This window comes from Squalius cephalus (genome assembly GCF_949319135.1).
Source record: "Squalius cephalus genome assembly, chromosome: 11".
NCBI classification, from domain to species: domain Eukaryota; kingdom Metazoa; phylum Chordata; class Actinopteri; order Cypriniformes; family Leuciscidae; genus Squalius; species Squalius cephalus.
The window spans coordinates 26088249-26105245 of record NC_137132.1 but is presented as its reverse complement, the minus strand read 5'-3'; the positions used below and the strand labels follow the sequence as shown (position 1 = coordinate 26105245).

Sequence of the window (16997 nt, the reverse complement as noted above, 5' to 3'; positions counted from 1 at the left end):
ATTGAGTTTGTGTCATACTTGATGAAGACTGAATGTCCCCATGAATGGAAACCAGTGTTTCGGTGTTGCACTGCCTTGGTTGGTTGTTACCTCACTGTGCTTGCTCTGAATGGCAGGCGTTTGGCACATGAGAACTGCAGCCTGGAACTTTCTCTGCCTGTGGGTCAGGTGACTGCAAGCTGGAATCCCTATATACCAGAAGAGTCCAGGGCTTCTGCCTCTGAGTCCAGCAGTGCAGGAGTGCAAAAGGCACCAGGAACACGCTATAGCAGAGCTTTGGCCGAGGGCGGACCCCGTGCTGAAGGGAACCGGACACACGTTGCACTTCTTTATCTCTCAAGTACAACTTTTCCAGTAAGGTAAAAGTTTTCTTTGAAGCATTGCAAGCAGTTTGGCTTGGTTTTCTGTTCGGTCTGTTTTAGATATGGACCAGTTTGTCAGTTCTGCATTTCATTTTTTTTTTTTTTTTTTTTTTTATTTACACAGTGCTAAAACAAAGTAGTTTGTTGTTCTAGACCAAACTGGGCTGATTGTGCTTCCATCCGTCAACTCCCACATTAAACTGAGCATGTGAAAAAATATATAAAAATGCCGGAAGGAATTCCCAGAAGAAAAAATAACAAGCTTATTATTTACTTTGTGATAAGAATAGAAATTTGTCATCCACAAAATATTAATTCTGGGGAAGCTCCATGAAACAGTTGAAAACCCCTGTGCTAGAAGAAACTGAATTAAGTTTAATTTAAAGCACTATGATTATTAACTGTAAATAAATATAAAAACTAAAATATATTAAACGTATAATACAAATAATATATAAAATACAAGCAATATTTGAAAAAAAAAAAAAAAAAAAAAAAAAAATATATATATATATATATATATATATATATATATATATATATATATATATATGAAAAAAGCACAAACAGAAATGGCTAAAATTGAAACTAAAATTTTCATAAAAAATTAAAAATATCTGCCACACATGCAGGCGCAGCAAATCATGTGGATATGGTAGGTCACATGACCCCTTCAGCACTAGGCCCTTTGTGTCTCTTAACTTTCAATGTGCTCTTGTCTCATGACATCAGCTTTCCTTTAAGAAACAGTCTGCGTCTTTGTCAGGCCTATATATCTTCGTCTCAGAAGATTTTCCTAAAATCCTTCATTTGATTTGCTCTGAAGAGTTAAGCAGGAGCAAAACCTCCAGTCGCTCTTGTATACCAACCTCTTTAAGGCCTTTTTGGTTTTGCATTTTATAATGTTTAAAGATAAATAAGTCAATATTCTATATTTAAAATTAATTAGAATTAGTTGTTGAGTAAGCAGTATGAGGTGACAGAAATTAACAGCATGCTGTCACACACACACACACACACACACACACACACACACACACACACACACAGTATTGGTCATGGCATGCAGCCAAGCAGGCAATCTAGACCTTTCTAAAGCAGCTGACAGCACAGGCCAGCATAATGTGGATGTAACTAGAAACATGCCACAGTCAGTCTATACATATTCTATATATTTAAAGATTGACCAATGTTTTTTATGATTGACAGATTACTCAAGTTCAATATGCATTGTCTTATTTAAATTTTTTTGACAGAATTATTATTTTTTTTTTTTTTTTTTTTTTTAAATAAACACATTTTAGCTGTCGTTTATAACCTTGCATATACAAAAAAGTAAACTTTATTTCCCTGTCATTCTAAAAATACTTTATTCAGATATTTTACTAAAATTAAAATTGGTCATCCGGTCCAGACAGGATGTCAAAAGGTCCAGCAGTAGGTATTGATTTGGGCACCACCTACTCCTGTGTGGGAATCTTCCAGCATGGAAAGGTGGAGATCATTGCCAATGACCAGGGGAACAGAACGACCCCCAGCTATGTCGCTTTCACAGACACCGAAAGACTGATCGGAGACGCAGCCAAGAACCAAGTTGCCATGAACCCCACAAACACAGTGTTCGGTAAGGCAGCCCATAACAGAATTTATCAGAACATGATGCGATTTACATGAGGAAAAAAAAATATTGTATATGTTACTATTCTCCATCAGATGGCAATGTAGTTATTATAATGCTAATACTGTAATCCAGTAATTTCTAACACAGCAGAAACCAGCAGCAGTTTTAAAGTAATGCTTGTTTGTTGCCATTGTGCATTTTACATGCATCTTATTTGTTCAACAGATGCCAAGCGCCTGATTGGTCGACGCTTTGATGACCCAGTGGTTCAGTCTGACATGAAGCACTGGCCCTTTAAGGTGATCAATGATGGTAGCAAGCCCAAGGTGGAAGTGGAGTACAAAGGGGAGATGAAGACCTTCTACCCTGAAGAGGTGTCTTCTATGGTCCTCACTAAGATGAAGGAGATCTCTGAGGCTTACCTGGGAAAGGTGAATAGAACTATGCAAAAGCATTGGAATTAGGTGCTTTTAAATCTTTTCTATTTAGGTTTTTACATATTTCAGGACACTTTCTGGCCCTTTTGCTTCACATGTAACGTGCATTCAAGCATACAGGAAATGGATGACCAAGCAAAGAGAACACATCGCTCTAAAGATCAAATTGTCATTAAATTAATGAGAAAATGTGTGTACAACATTTGAAGCCTTTCCCTGAATCTTGCAACATGCAAAGTAAAAAGAATCCTGCCTAATTTATAATTTACGTAAAGCCTTTAATTGATCATGTACTTTTATAGAAAACTAAACCAAACCAAAACAGAAAAACTCAAGTACTGTTGTGAAGACTATATATCTCATGCATTTGTGCAAAGTTTGTGCAAACACAGCTTTATGCATCTTATCTTTTAGTGACGCCTACAGTTAGAATGGTTTTGAGACATTCACCACAGATTAATATCTGGTTCCGCAGCACGCGTTTTATGTTCAGAAATCTCTAAAACATTTTGAAGTTTGAAATGTACCTCGACTTTTGAGAGATATTTGAAGATAACACTGGTTCCAGGAAGGATGTCAACTTGGCCACAATCATTAGTGTCAACAAGTTTGTTTTTATGAACCTGTGTTGCTTAAAAACACAGACATTTTCCTGAAAGCATCTACCTGTATTGTTTATTTATGAGCAAAATTATATTGAACAAAGTGAACTGTAATCATAATGAATGCAAAGACTCTTTCCTTATTAATCACAAAAATCTCTCCTCTACAAAAAAAGTCACTAAGCACTTTTTATATACACTAGTATCTAGAAGCCACTGGGTTTATTAGAATCAAAGCCAACATAATATTTTACACAAAAAATAAAACATCTCTGAGTAAGACATGGACTTGATTTGGATCTTCTTGTTATTTCAGGCTGTGTCAAATGCGGTTATTACTGTGCCTGCATACTTTAATGACTCTCAGCGCCAGGCCACCAAGGATGCTGGAACCATTTCCGGCCTTAATGTCCTTCGTATTATCAATGAACCAACAGCGGCTGCTATTGCATATGGATTGGACAAAAAGGTATACAGACATCCTGAGCTATACTTTACCAGTTCAGGGCTTTATATATAACTTGGTAAACATTAGGGGTGTGATGAGACACTTATCTCACGAGACGAGACGAGATACGAGATATGGTTCACGAGAACAAGACAAGATGAGATTTTAGAGAAGTCCTTAATGACAAAATGCATGACTGGCCTTTTGAAATGTTTTAACTACCGGTAATAATATTGTAATGAATGTCATTTCAGTTCTACTTTATGAGTATGAATTATCATATGCATTGAAAGACAATATACAAGCACTTTAAAATGTTTTGCCTCAGACACAACTGACTGGCTTCTCTCCTGTGTGTTTTAACACGAGTCTCTTCATACCTTACTGTACATGAATTATGAGCTTCCAGAACTTCTGATTTAGGCTGTGCATTACCTCCTAATTCAACTCCTTTCCACAAATTGAACAGAAAACAAAAAACAAAAAACAGTATAAATAACAAAGTAATCAAAGTACTCTCTTAGTATTAAAAGTGCAAAGAAAGACCAAAACAGAGACCAGAGCCACAACTACACAGTCCAGAGATAGGTTTGATATTGGGAGACAGGCTATTGTATGCAGCCTAATTTGCGCGTATTGAGGAGCTCGCGTTTTCACGTACTCTGTGTATAAGAAGTGCGGTGCTGAGCGCACATTCTACAAGATACGATATTTATCAGACGCTTAGGCTCTATTGCACAACGAATCCTCTGCTATCATCACACGATCAGTGAACTGTGATTCCTGCTGCACTGTGTGCGACTGCAACTCTCGCTGGATGAGCAGAGCTGATGTTTACAATAGTTTACAATGTTTTTTTTATTTTTATAAAAACAACAAAACAACAGTGGAGGCAAGAGATCTCGTCACATCCCTAGTAAACATGCTTAACTGGTTGTAAAGACGTTTGGATGAAGTTGTTTGTAGGCTTTTTTTGTTGTCCAGCATCTCACCTTTGTAACATTAAAGAGTTAGGAGGGTTAAACTACTGCTTTATGGCCACAATTCACTACAGGTTGGTGGTGAGCGCAATGTCCTCATCTTTGATCTGGGTGGTGGAACATTTGACGTGTCCATTCTAACAATTGAGGATGGCATTTTTGAAGTCAAGTCTACCGCAGGTGACACCCATCTGGGTGGTGAGGATTTCGACAACCGAATGGTCAACCACTTCATTGCCGAGTTCAAGCGCAAGTTCAAGAAAGACATCACCGGCAATAAACGTGCAGTCCGTCGCCTGAGGACAGCATGTGAGCGCGCCAAGCGCACCCTTTCCTCCAGCACACAAGCCAGCATTGAGATCGACTCTCTGTTCGAAGGTTCCGACTTCTACACTTCCATCACCAGAGCACGTTTTGAGGAGCTCAACGCCGACCTGTTCCGTGGTACGCTGGAGCCGGTGGAAAAGTCTCTTCGGGATGCCAAGATGGACAAGGCGCAGATCCATGACATTGTGCTGGTTGGTGGCTCCACTCGCATTCCCAAGATCCAAAAACTGCTTCAGGACTTGTTTAACGGCCGGGATCTTAACAAAAGCATCAATCCTGATGAAGCAGTAGCTTATGGAGCTGGTAAGAGGGTTGATTTCCACTATAGATGAATTAGTAAACACTTTTGCTTTTTGACATACTAATCTTTCCTCAAATCCCACCTAGCTGTCCAGGCAGCCATCTTAGCAGGTGATAAATCTGAGAATGTTCAAGACCTTTTGCTGTTGGATGTCACTCCTCTCTCTCTGGGCATTGAGACGGCTGGTGGTGTCATGACTGTGTTAATTAAGAGGAACACCACCATTCCCACCAAGCAAACCCAGACCTTCACCACTTACTCAGACAACCAGCCCGGTGTACTGATCCAGGTAAATCAAAGGGGTTGCTGTACCCATACATACTTGGTCTTCCTCCCCTTTTGAAAATCCCAGGTCGGATCAGCATGAACATCCATTTCCAAGTCTCTCTTACAAAATAATAATAGACTATATAAGTATATAATATATAAGTATACTTCAAGTTCATTTTATTAAGTGTACTGTTATTAAGCACATTTTATGTAATAAGTATACTAATATTAATGTACTAGACATATAATTGTTAGCATACTGTTTCAATATACTTGGGACTAAATTGGCCCACTTTTCAGTGTATAAAAGTATAATTTTAAGTATACTTTAAGTGTACCAGAAGTAAACTTTGAGTACACAACTTATAGGTATACTGATAGTTTAAAAGTCAGACTTGTAGTATTTTTTTTAGTTTATGAAAGTACACTGAAGTCTGTGTAAACTACTAGTTTAGTATTATACTGCAAGTATACTTGTACATTTTCTTTAAGTGAACATAACATCATACTTATAGTTTACTTTTTATATATATTTTTTGCACTTTAAGTATACTACTATGTTCCTATTTAGATATACATTTTTATACTTGAAATATACCTTTAAATGCACTTTAACTCATTTTAAAACATTTCATTCAAAACATTTTATTCTATCTTCATGCATCCTTTTTTTAATCAATACTTGAATGTGGGTAAGTTTCATGTTGAACAAAAAGCTGAGAAAATCAACTTTTTGTCAAAGACCATGTCCGGACTGGTTTCAGAATGATGATCAAAACACAGATGGAGATCGAGTCCATCAACATCCCCAAAAGCTTCACAGTTGTTAACCCTTGATGGGTCATTCGGTTTATTCGGTAACGTTAGACAGTTTTGAACTTATATGCTGTTTAATGTAATGACCGCATTATTTTACATTCGTGTTAGCAATCTTTTACCACTTGTTTCTGCTTCTTCATCTGTGCTTTGATCTGGATATTCTGTACTATTTTCAGATGAGTAATAGCGCCCCCTAATGAATAACAGTGAAAACATGTATAGCTGGAAAACTGAGATGGGTATAGCTGCAGCCTGGAGATCTCCAAATCGGGGTGGGGGCTTCCTCCCATTGACAGACAGGCACATGCTGATTTCCTAGACAATGCTTCAACAAATACTAACCCCTAAACCTACCCTACACCCACCCTACACCCTAACATTAACCAATGAAATTGACTGCATGTCGGGATTTGCACTGAATAGTGTGCTAAAGAAAATGGCAGTTCAGAAGATAAGCATTTAAAAAGATAATACGAAAAGAGATTGCTGAGCCGGGCCGTCTGTAACCCCCCAGCCAGACCTCACCAGACAATGGGGCCTTTTTAGTTGTGACCAACATCACTGCCCCCTTCTACCCTGCGAATCTTAAGCCACGAAACGCCCCCATCGCTTAGAACAAAGCAAAAGAGTAAAATCAGACCAAATTAGATCAACTAGAAATTATATTTAATTTAAGAATTTTTATTTCAAAATCTAAGTCAATGACAATTGGTTGAAGCCAGAGCCAATGGTGCAAGTCTTTGTGAATGGAGACCCTGCCCCCTTTTGGAGGTTCTGCCCACTTTTGGAGTTCACGCCCCATTTTGGAGATCTCCGGTCTGCAGCTATACCTACATGGGAAAATTCAGTCAATGGCGGGGAAAGAGTGAAGTAGTATGTACACTACCAGTGGATTAGCCTACACAAAAATCTCGATCAAAAGATTGAGTACAAGTATAGGTCAAATATACTTAGACTTTTCTGTCAGTATAAGTATCAGTATAAGTATACTTAAGTGCAATTTTAAGTATATTCTTGAGATATACATAAAGAGTATACTGAAATTATACTTTTTTATTTTTAGTTTAAAATAAGTATACTAATAGCACACTTGAATAAACTTCTTTTTCGTAAGGGTTGTACAGCTCCAGCTGGTGGACCATTATAGTCATGCTGTTCACCAGCAAAGAATTATAGTCAACCAGTATGGCCTTCTAATGAAACTGTCTGACCAAGAAAGGCTTGCTGGAAAAGCTTGTTAAAAAGCCTTGTAAGGGAACCAAATAAACCAACGTCCAAAACATAACACGTGCTGTTGACCAGCAATGCTGGACTACTCAGGAAGGTCCTTGAAACAATTAAGATGTTGACAACAGTTCTTCCAAAAGCCATTGAGGCATTTGTAACCAATAAGAGTCTGTTTTAGTAATTTTGATTTTCTAACCCCTAGGTATATGAAGGAGAGAGAGCCATGACAAAGGACAACAACCTTCTTGGAAAATTTGAGTTGACAGGCATCCCTCCCGCTCCTCGTGGTGTGCCACAGATCGAAGTTACCTTCGACATTGACGCCAATGGCATTCTCAATGTATCCGCAGTGGACAAAAGCACTGGAAAAGAAAACAAGATCACGATTACCAATGACAAAGGTAGAATAAATTGTTCTGAACTTGGATAAAGTGTTGACTTAATACTCATTAATTCCAGAGAACTCTAAAGTTAAAAAATGGGCTTAGTTTAAACTGTTAGTTTCCCGCTAATCTCTTCTGCTTCTTTCAGGTCGTTTGAGCAAGGAAGACATTGAACGTATGGTACAAGAGGCTGACCAATACAAAGCAGAGGATGAAGCTCAGAAGGAGAAGGTCACCGCCAAGAACACTTTAGAGTCCCTGGCCTTTAACATGAAGAGCACTGTGGAGGATGACAAGCTGCAGGACAAGATCAGTGCAGAGGACAAAAAAAGTATTACTGACAAATGCAATGAGGTCATAGCCTGGCTGGACAGGAACCAGGTAGGGAACATCCTAAACTGCACAACTTACATGCCAATCTACAGGTCACACTTGTTTACAGGATTAAGGATATCCCTTTCAGTTATGATTATGTAATTGAAGGATCTTTATTTGATATCTCACCTTGAGGAAGTGAAATCTATTTGTGTGAGTGTTTCACCCCCCAAAAATGACCTTTTACCTGATTACCTGATTATTGTGGGGTTATCATCGTTCTAAACCCCGCTTTTAACCCCACGTAGAAAATCATTATTTAGAAGCAGGGTTTACCCAGGTTATGAAACCCTGCTCTGCATTGTGGTGGCAAAATGTTATGGCGATGCTTAGCAATAGATACCCAATGATGTGCCTCATATTTATGTGCTTTGGACAATGATAGAAACATTTGTATAAAGTGTTGTATAAATACTGTTATATACTATTATATCCATTGTTCCATATATCCATAAAAAGTAGTTTAGGTGTTTGAGGAGAAAAAATTAAAATGGTGATGAAAAACTTGTAAATTGAAGTAATAAATAAACCACATTATTCTTACCTTATTAGTCCAAAAAGTCCATTAAAAAAAAACAATAAAACAACTTGATGGTAAAGTCAGCAATATATAATATGAGGTTGCGAAATGCTAATGCCTTAATGTAAACAGGTCACGTTCTTCCTTCATTGACACCGCTTGTAAATATGTAAATAAGAATGTTAACCCAGTGTTTAGGAATGTACAGTGTAAATTGTAAATCCGGGGTAAATTATAAGCAGTGTGAAACACAAAACAAGATAAGCCAGGATTCCATTTTTCCAGGGTGTGTGTGTGTGTGCGTGTGCGTGTTCAACTATTTCAAGTGTTTCCCAACCTTGTTCCTAAAGGTACACCAACAGTACACATTTTCATGTTTCATGTATTATTAATGTTTTTTTTTTTGTTTTATTCAAGGTAATTAAAGCAACAGTTTTTCAATACTGGAAGAATATGTAAAAGTATGGTATTTAGGCTAAAAGGCACCCCACGATTGGCTAAAGGCAAAAAAAAAAATGTACATGACAATAAACTTCCGACTGACTTTTCCATTTGTTGACATGACATGATTATATTTAGATAGATAACATCATATGTTAATGTAAGACATTAAGAGATAATCACTATATTTATAATGAAACCATCATATTTGAAAATATATGAATAATTTCATATCATAAAATATCATATTAATTATTACTACTGTTAAGCTATATTAAATTATTAGGGTATCTCATTCAATGCCTATAGAATCTTAACTTTTTTAAATAATTTTGTTTCTGTATTTTTAAAATGAACGTAATGACAGTATATTTATTGAACGAAATACATAATTTTAATTATCAAAATTAGTATTAACTTTGATATTATTCTAAATTTATTAAGTATTTGTATCAATATTTTGTGCCTTTTACCCCATGCTGGTGAGCCTTTTACCCTGTGTGTGGGATAAAAGGCCCTCCTTACCACCTCATACATTTATGATTTATTTTCACACAAAATCTGTTGCTCCATCAATGTGCAATAAAAACATATGTATTTTTTTTTCTGCAATCACACACTATGGGAGTAGTAAAGCACATTTTTCTTAAGGTGTGCCTGTAACCCCATTGAACCCAACTGTTGGTGTGCCTCTAGTATCAGTGTTGGGAAATGCTGCATTAAGCAATGAGTCACCTCACAGAACAAAGAGCATCTTCCAAGACTTTTCTTATGTCTTGTACCGCAGACTGCAGAAAAGGATGAGTACGAGCACCAACAGAAGGAGCTGGAAAAAGTGTGCAACCCCATTATAACCAAGCTCTATCAGGGTGCAGGTGGCATGCCGGGTGGAATGCCGGGTGGAATGCCTGGGGGATTTCCTGGAGGGGCAGGAAGTGGTTCCTCCTCTGGTCCTACCATTGAGGAAGTGGACTAATCCTGACACTAGAACATCCAGGCTCACATATAAGAAACCAAATCAAAATCAGATTTTTGTCAACTTGCTACATTTCAAACAGGCTTCATGTTAACTAGTGTTTACTTACATTGATGTGCCACATAAGACCAACTTATAGCTTATGACCAAAGCAATATGGCACTTACAAAACAGCTTTAACATATTAGCCTATGTTGGCATCATGTTTGGAAATCTGTTATTCTGTCTGTAAGCTATTATTCAGTGTTTACAAGGTTAGTCATGCTACAATTACAACAAAATGCCTAGTTGAGGTGAGGCCTTGTAACTTGTTCGTTTAGCCGTTATACTCATTATTCATAATTATTCCACAGGGAGAGGTTTTTACACATCTGCTTTTATAATTCATTTGTTTTAGCGTTTCCTGTATGACTCAATAAAAATAAAGCATATTATTTCCTGAATATCTTGTCTCATGTTTTTGCTTTTAGAAACGTAATATCCTTTTGTTTTTGTTTGGTTGGCTCAGCTATTGCCGTCAAAATGATATTGTTCTTTTCCTCAAATGACAGATACAAACATTCCTGAGCTCCTCCTAACTGCATGAAAGCACCTGTATGAATTGTGAAATTTAACAGATGCTAGAGAGAATATAAATCCAGAGAGAGAACTAATAGCAAACAACAGCAAGACACAAGGCACTTGTCAACAACATGATCTGGATCTTTAGCTTGTTTGCTTTGGTGGCTTCCACTCTAGGTGAGTTTTGAGGTCATGTATGTATGTATGTATGTATGTATGTCATTGTACTGTACAAAACTAAACACAACTTGTTTAGTGATACTTTTCTTATTAGTCTTTTTATGATCTTTGCTTACAGGATGTGGAGTGACTCAATTGCAGCCGTGGAATAGTGCTGCCAGGAGTAAAATTGAGGATAAAGTATATCCAAGTATAGTTGGGGGAAATAATGTAATCCATGTTATAGATGGAATGAAAGCAAACCCTTGGCCCTGGCAGGTCTCTATCCAGGTAGTGTTACAAGTTTTAAAAACATAATCGTTAAGTATTTTCCAAAGCAAGATGTTTTTTAATGTTTTTATTAGTGGATCCACTTCTAATTTATTATCATATCATAATGGTCGTGGGATTCATTCTCTGTTTAATCATGTACTCATGAAGTTATTTATATTTAAACCAGAATTCCAGAGGTGAGCACTTCTGTGGTGGTTCCCTGATCAACAATTACTGGGTCCTCACTGCTGCCCACTGTTCAGTTAAGTAAGTAGCTATTCATTGTTTCTTTGTTCAATCATGTATTATATCATTCTATCCAGGTATTCAGATTTTGATCAAATAAAAAAAAAAAAAAATGTTTTCAAGTTGTCCTGCTTTTCCTTTTCCCGCTGTCTTTCTAGGCCTGGAAATCATTATGTTGTCCTTGGACAGAGTGACCGTGGCTCCAATAAGGAACTTATTCAGATCAAGCAAATTGCCAAGGTATCATCTTTAATGTGATTATTACATTAACACAGAAGTTTTAAATCTTTAAATTGCACTATCATTTCAAAGTTAAATTATCTTCAAGGCTGCATTTATATGATCAAAAATGCAGTAAAAACAATAAGATTGTTGAATATTATTTCAGTTTAATATAACAGTTTTGTGTTGCTTAACCATGATTAAGATTCAGAATATTTTTTTTTCAGAATTCTTTGATGAATAGAACGTTCAAAAGAGCAGTATTTATTTGAAATACAAACTTTTGTTGCATTATAAATGTCTTTACTGTCACTTCTGATCAATTGAATGTGTCCTTGCTGTATGTATTCATTTCTTAAAAACTTGCTATACATTACACTTATAGGTCATCACCCATCCCGATTTCAACAAACAGACCAAATTCAACAATGATGTTACACTGCTGAAATTGTCCAGTCCAGTACAGATGACGTCCCGTGTCTCTCCTATTTGTCTGCCTAGCTCCTCCACCAACATCCTCCCTGGGACTCTTTGTGTCACCACTGGCTGGGGCAAAACCAGAACCGAGAGTAAGTCCGCAATTCTTCTCACCTGTACATAAATAAATAAATAAAAAAACAGCAGTTGATCCTTGCTCAACCATTCATACACTTACTGTCTCACATTATTCTTTTGCTTATAGTGACTCCTCGGTTCTTGCAGCAGGCGACCTTGCCGATAGTGAGTCAGACTCAGTGTAGGCAACGATTTGATCCAAAAAAAATCACTGATGCCATGATCTGTGCTGGAGCCTCTGGAGCCTCATCTTGCCAGGTATATGAAGACAGATTCACAAAGATATTACACACAAACTATCCATTTCAATATTTGAAAAACAAATAATGTTGACATTGTCACAATGTTAATCACTGATGTTTGTCTTTCAACTACAGGGTGATTCTGGTGGTCCTCTGATGTGTGAGAGTTCAGGTGTTTGGTATCAGGTGGGCATCGTGTCCTGGGGCAAAACAGAATGCAATGTTGACATTCCAATAGTTTACACCCGTGTCTCTTATTTTCGCAAATGGATTGATGGAATTGTTCAATTCAACTAGAGCACCAGCAAGAGTATTTACCCTCCAGAGGACACATATGTCTATCATCGCTACATTTTATCTTTTGTTGTTCACGGTTTCTGATTCTCATGTGTCTGAACATTCAGCCATTAGTCAAGGTTTCCGGTTACCGTAACACTTTTTTATGATGCTATTGTTTTGAATACTGAAAATACCTCATATGGCAATTAAATTATTAAAAACACTACTTATGTAACCACAATGTATCTGTTTTCATCTAATTGTAATTAACTAATTGCATTACACTTGTTACTCAATAAATCTTAAATTATTCATGGTATGCTTTGATTATTTGTTAAAATGCAATGACCAAATCTTGAACAAAAATAAGCATTAGTACTTGTTTTTTAAAAATAAAACTTTAATTTCTTTAAGTTAATAAACAGAATGGGGTCACTAAGTTTTTTTTTTTACTTTTATTAAAAGATCCTGAAAACATGCATCACATTCTATATTGATACTAATAAAAAATGTTCCTTGAGCACTATATCAGCATGTTAGAATGATTTCTGAAGGATCATGTGACACTGAAGACTAGACTAATAATGCTGAAAATTCAGCTTTGCATCACAGGAATAAATTACATTTTAAAGTATAATAAAATAGATAACAGTTATTTCAAACTGTAATAATATTTCACAGTATTACTGTTTGTATTTGTTATCAAAAAAAGCAGCATTTGTGAGAATAAGAGACTTCTTTCTAAAACGTAAAAAAAAAAAAAAAAAAAAAAAAAACTTACCAACCCCAAACTTTTGAACGGTATAGTGTAGGCTGTAAAAACTAGTATATAAAATAAACGTAAAAAAACAAACAAACAAACAAACAAAAAAAACATCAAACCAAGTGGCGTTTGCAATCAAATTGTGCTTTTTGATTTTTAGTGGATGTATTAATCAGTTCTCATGTCTTTTCTTAAAAATAAATATACCATGATGCTCAAATTCAACTAAATCAGATGAGCTTGTTCATGATTGCCTGTTTACACACTTACAGTGCCAATAACTTTTGAAAACCCTTTTATTACGCATACGTTTACATACGCCTACATGTCCTGCACTCAAAAAATGAACTAGGAAGGTTGTGCACTTTACATAATATATTTATATTTAGTTTACTTATAATAATTGTGTTTGTTGACTTTAAATGTTTTTTTCTATTAAGGTCCACGTAATTATGTCTCAACTTAACAGTACAAAATCCTAACGTGTTGTCTAAACACAAACCATTTATGTTAAGTAAAAAATTCTTACATCCAGCGGGTGGCAGTATAGTGCGACGCCAACTGCCATTTTGCCCTAACTTAATTTGATTGTGTTCAATCTGCTTAATATGTAAAATTTAAGGTTACTTAATCCTTTTGTGTTGGATTACATGAATGATTTGTGTTGCATTAACTGAAACTGGGCAGTGCTTGTTAGTTCCCAGCATGCTTTGCATATGGTTGAATTAAGAGAGAATAAATGTTAAAATTAAGTGTTATTTTATGGGTTTTTTTGAGAAAAATGAGAAAAGGGGAAGACTTGATAGTGTGTAATTGTGTGTAATGTTCAATTACATTGGAATTATTAGAACCATTTAAATTACAGTGGGTTACCATTGTGGAGACGTGTGGAGCATTTTGTTTGGCTGTGGACTGATTCAGTTACTTTTAACTGCTTTGGTTGAAGGAGCATGTAAATCTTAGCATTTAATTCAATGTATCACAGTTTCCAAAAACAATATGAACATTGATAATAATCAGAAATGTTTCTTGAGCAGCAAATCATTAGTGACCCTGGATCACAAAACCAGTCACAAGTCGCACAGGGTATTTGTGGCAATAGCCAACAAATTAGATTAAGCTGAGATAACATAATTCAAATGCGTGGAAATGTGTGTCATAATTATATTAAGTTACACCAACGATTTATTTTTTTGAGTGTGGGGCCTGTTTCAAAAAGGAGGTTAAGTGAAAACTCTGAGTATGTTAACCCTGAAATGAGTGAAACTCTGGGCCTTCTGTTTCAGAATGGGAGGTATGTCAAACCCGAGAAAGCAGAGTAAGTCAAGCCCGTTTCTGAAAGAGAGGTAACTTATACTCAGAGTCAGTTACCATGGTAAATTAACCTAACCTGGTCGGGAGCAGGTTTTCTTTGGTAAACCCAGAGTTTTTCTTATGTAGTAAATGCATCTTGATTACAATTTTTTTTAGATATTTTGACTGGAAACAACAAGGCAAAAAGGCTAAGTAAGAAAACTATTTTTTTGCAGTGCAGAACATTCATTCATTGCGCATTTTTATATAACATCAGAGATGCAGCACATTAGTAAGGCCACTGTATCGGAGTGGGAAGGAAAGTGTGCCTCGCTCTCACACACTTTCTGTGAGTTTTTGTGTTGTTTCCTCGACACAAACCCATGAGATCCATCAAAGAGGATTTTCACAGGATTGCAGGTCAGTGTTGGAGAAATCGGTTTAAATGAGGATAATCTGATCAAATATATTCACTTGATAACATCTTGCTGTGACCTCTGGAAGTAACCTAATAATTAGAATTTCCTTTAGGATTTCCAGTGTGGTTGGATGTATTGATGATGACACACATAATCCCATCATCGCACCTTCCGAAAATGAACCAGATTACTGTATGGAATAGGAGGAATTTGCCGTAACCACCACAGCTGTTAAATACACAAATTATTCACAATTTATTTTGTCATCTTTTTTTTCTTTAAGGAACAGTAATTCTTTTTCCAGTTGGATTTTAATATTCTTCCATTATTGTGCATCTCCTCTTCATCTATCAGTGGTGGTGCAGGTCCAGCCTCTGTTGGTGGAGTAGAAGTCAAATGTTAATTTCATTAGCCTAATTAAAAAATGTAACAGGTTGGATTAGAGAACATGTAATAATGTGAAAAGAGCATTATACAACATGGAAACATGTGTGGCGCATTGACACTGAATTATATTTATTTAATATGTCAAATGTTTGTAAAGTCATGTAGCCTACAGCCATGAACCTTTTATGCTTAAATGTTTAACTGATTGAATTATGGTTTTAATGTTCATTTTTAGTTGCTGTCACGTTTTTTTTTTTTTTTTTTTTTTTTTTTTTTGATAGCATGAAAATGAGTATTAGTTCAATCACTTACCTTTCTGTCAGTTTTCACCTGATAATATAACTGTGATTGAGAATTATACTTGTGTCAATCTCGGAAGTATGCAGACGTCTTTTTGTCGGGTGCTGTTGCCATGGTGAATCGTAATTTCGGAGGTCCATTGAGCATGGCTTTTCATAGTCATGGTGCACGCGCTTAACTCGGAGTCAACCTACTCAGAGTCGATTAAACTACCATATTTTCCGGACTATAAGTCGCTCCGGAGTATAAGTCGCATCAGTCAAAAAATGCGTCATGAAGAGGAAAAAAACATATATAAGTCGCACTGGACTATAAGTAGCATTTATTTAGAAATTTATTTCACAAAATCCAAGACCAAGAACAGACATTTAATCTGGAAAGGGAAGTTATTCAACTACACAGAACAACAGGCTGAATAACGTTAGGTGTCCGGTATGTTAATGCAACACATTAACAGTTATTCAGCTACACGATAACATTAAGAACATATACCTGGGAGGCTGAATAGGCTAAATTAACATAAGCCAGCGAGCCCAACAAGCAAGTTACCAATAAACAAGTTCACCAAGCTCCCGCGATCTCATTCCACATCATTTTCTTCATCCTTGGTGTTGCTTTTGAACAACTCCGCCAACTAGAGCGCCCTCTCACGGCTGTAGACGGTAATGTTTTTTTCTTGGTTCATCTCAGTCTGAATTAATTTTGATATATAAGTCGCACCTGAATATAAGTCGCAGGACCAGCCAAACTATGAAAAAAAGTGCGACTTATAGTCCGGAAAATACGGGTAACTCAATTCAGTTGTTCTGAAACCGAAAACTCAGAGTTTCCCATCTCAGGGTAAATCAACTCAGAGTTCAAGTTTTAACTCAGAGTTGGTTGAACCTCCTTATTGAAACAGGCCCCTGTTCTCTTCTCTATGTTGTCCTTGTAGAGCATTATCATGGTTACTGTACAGAACCTGTGCAGACAAAGAGTATTCCCAAGGTGTCAGCATTAAAGTGATTAGCTAAGTGATTGACTTGTTTACTTGTTCATCCTAAGAACCACACGGGTTAGACATCTTTTCACAGTATTCTTTGGTGTTAAACAACCACAAAACACACGAAATGTGACTGAGACACACAAAAAAATATTTCTTTAAAAATGATTGGCAACACTTTACTTGAAGGGGTGTGCGTAAGACTGACATGACAGCTTCATAATCAT

General features: G+C 36.4%; 2 protein-coding genes across 5 annotated transcripts; both read left to right on the top strand.

The window, feature by feature from the left end:
* The first annotated feature begins 6 nt into the window (after positions 1-6).
* Positions 7-10532, top strand: hsc70 (heat shock cognate 70). Of its 4 annotated transcripts, none has more exons than XM_079886356.1 (9): positions 7-359; positions 1781-1986; positions 2209-2414; positions 3339-3491; positions 4525-5080; positions 5165-5367; positions 7597-7795; positions 7926-8158; positions 9901-10532. In XM_079886356.1, exons 1-9 carry the CDS (start codon positions 22-24, stop codon positions 10087-10089), a joined length of 2283 nt encoding a protein of 760 aa, XP_079742482.1. In that variant the 5' UTR covers positions 7-21; the 3' UTR covers positions 10090-10532. The 4 variants fall into 4 exon arrangements, with proteins under 4 accessions (XP_079742482.1, XP_079742483.1, XP_079742484.1 ...); XM_079886357.1 differs by having other exon boundaries at positions 20-359; positions 1777-1986; XM_079886358.1 differs by having other exon boundaries at positions 108-354; positions 1777-1986.
* LOC307167356 (chymotrypsin-like protease CTRL-1) lies at positions 10400-13376 on the top strand. Its single transcript, XM_079886394.1, has 7 exons — positions 10400-10827; positions 10949-11100; positions 11270-11349; positions 11487-11568; positions 11936-12119; positions 12233-12363; positions 12483-13376. The coding sequence occupies exons 1-7, from the start codon at positions 10782-10784 to the stop codon at positions 12642-12644; spliced, it is 837 nt and encodes a 278-aa protein (XP_079742520.1). The 5' UTR covers positions 10400-10781; the 3' UTR covers positions 12645-13376.
* Positions 13377-16997: the final 3621 nt, after the last annotated feature.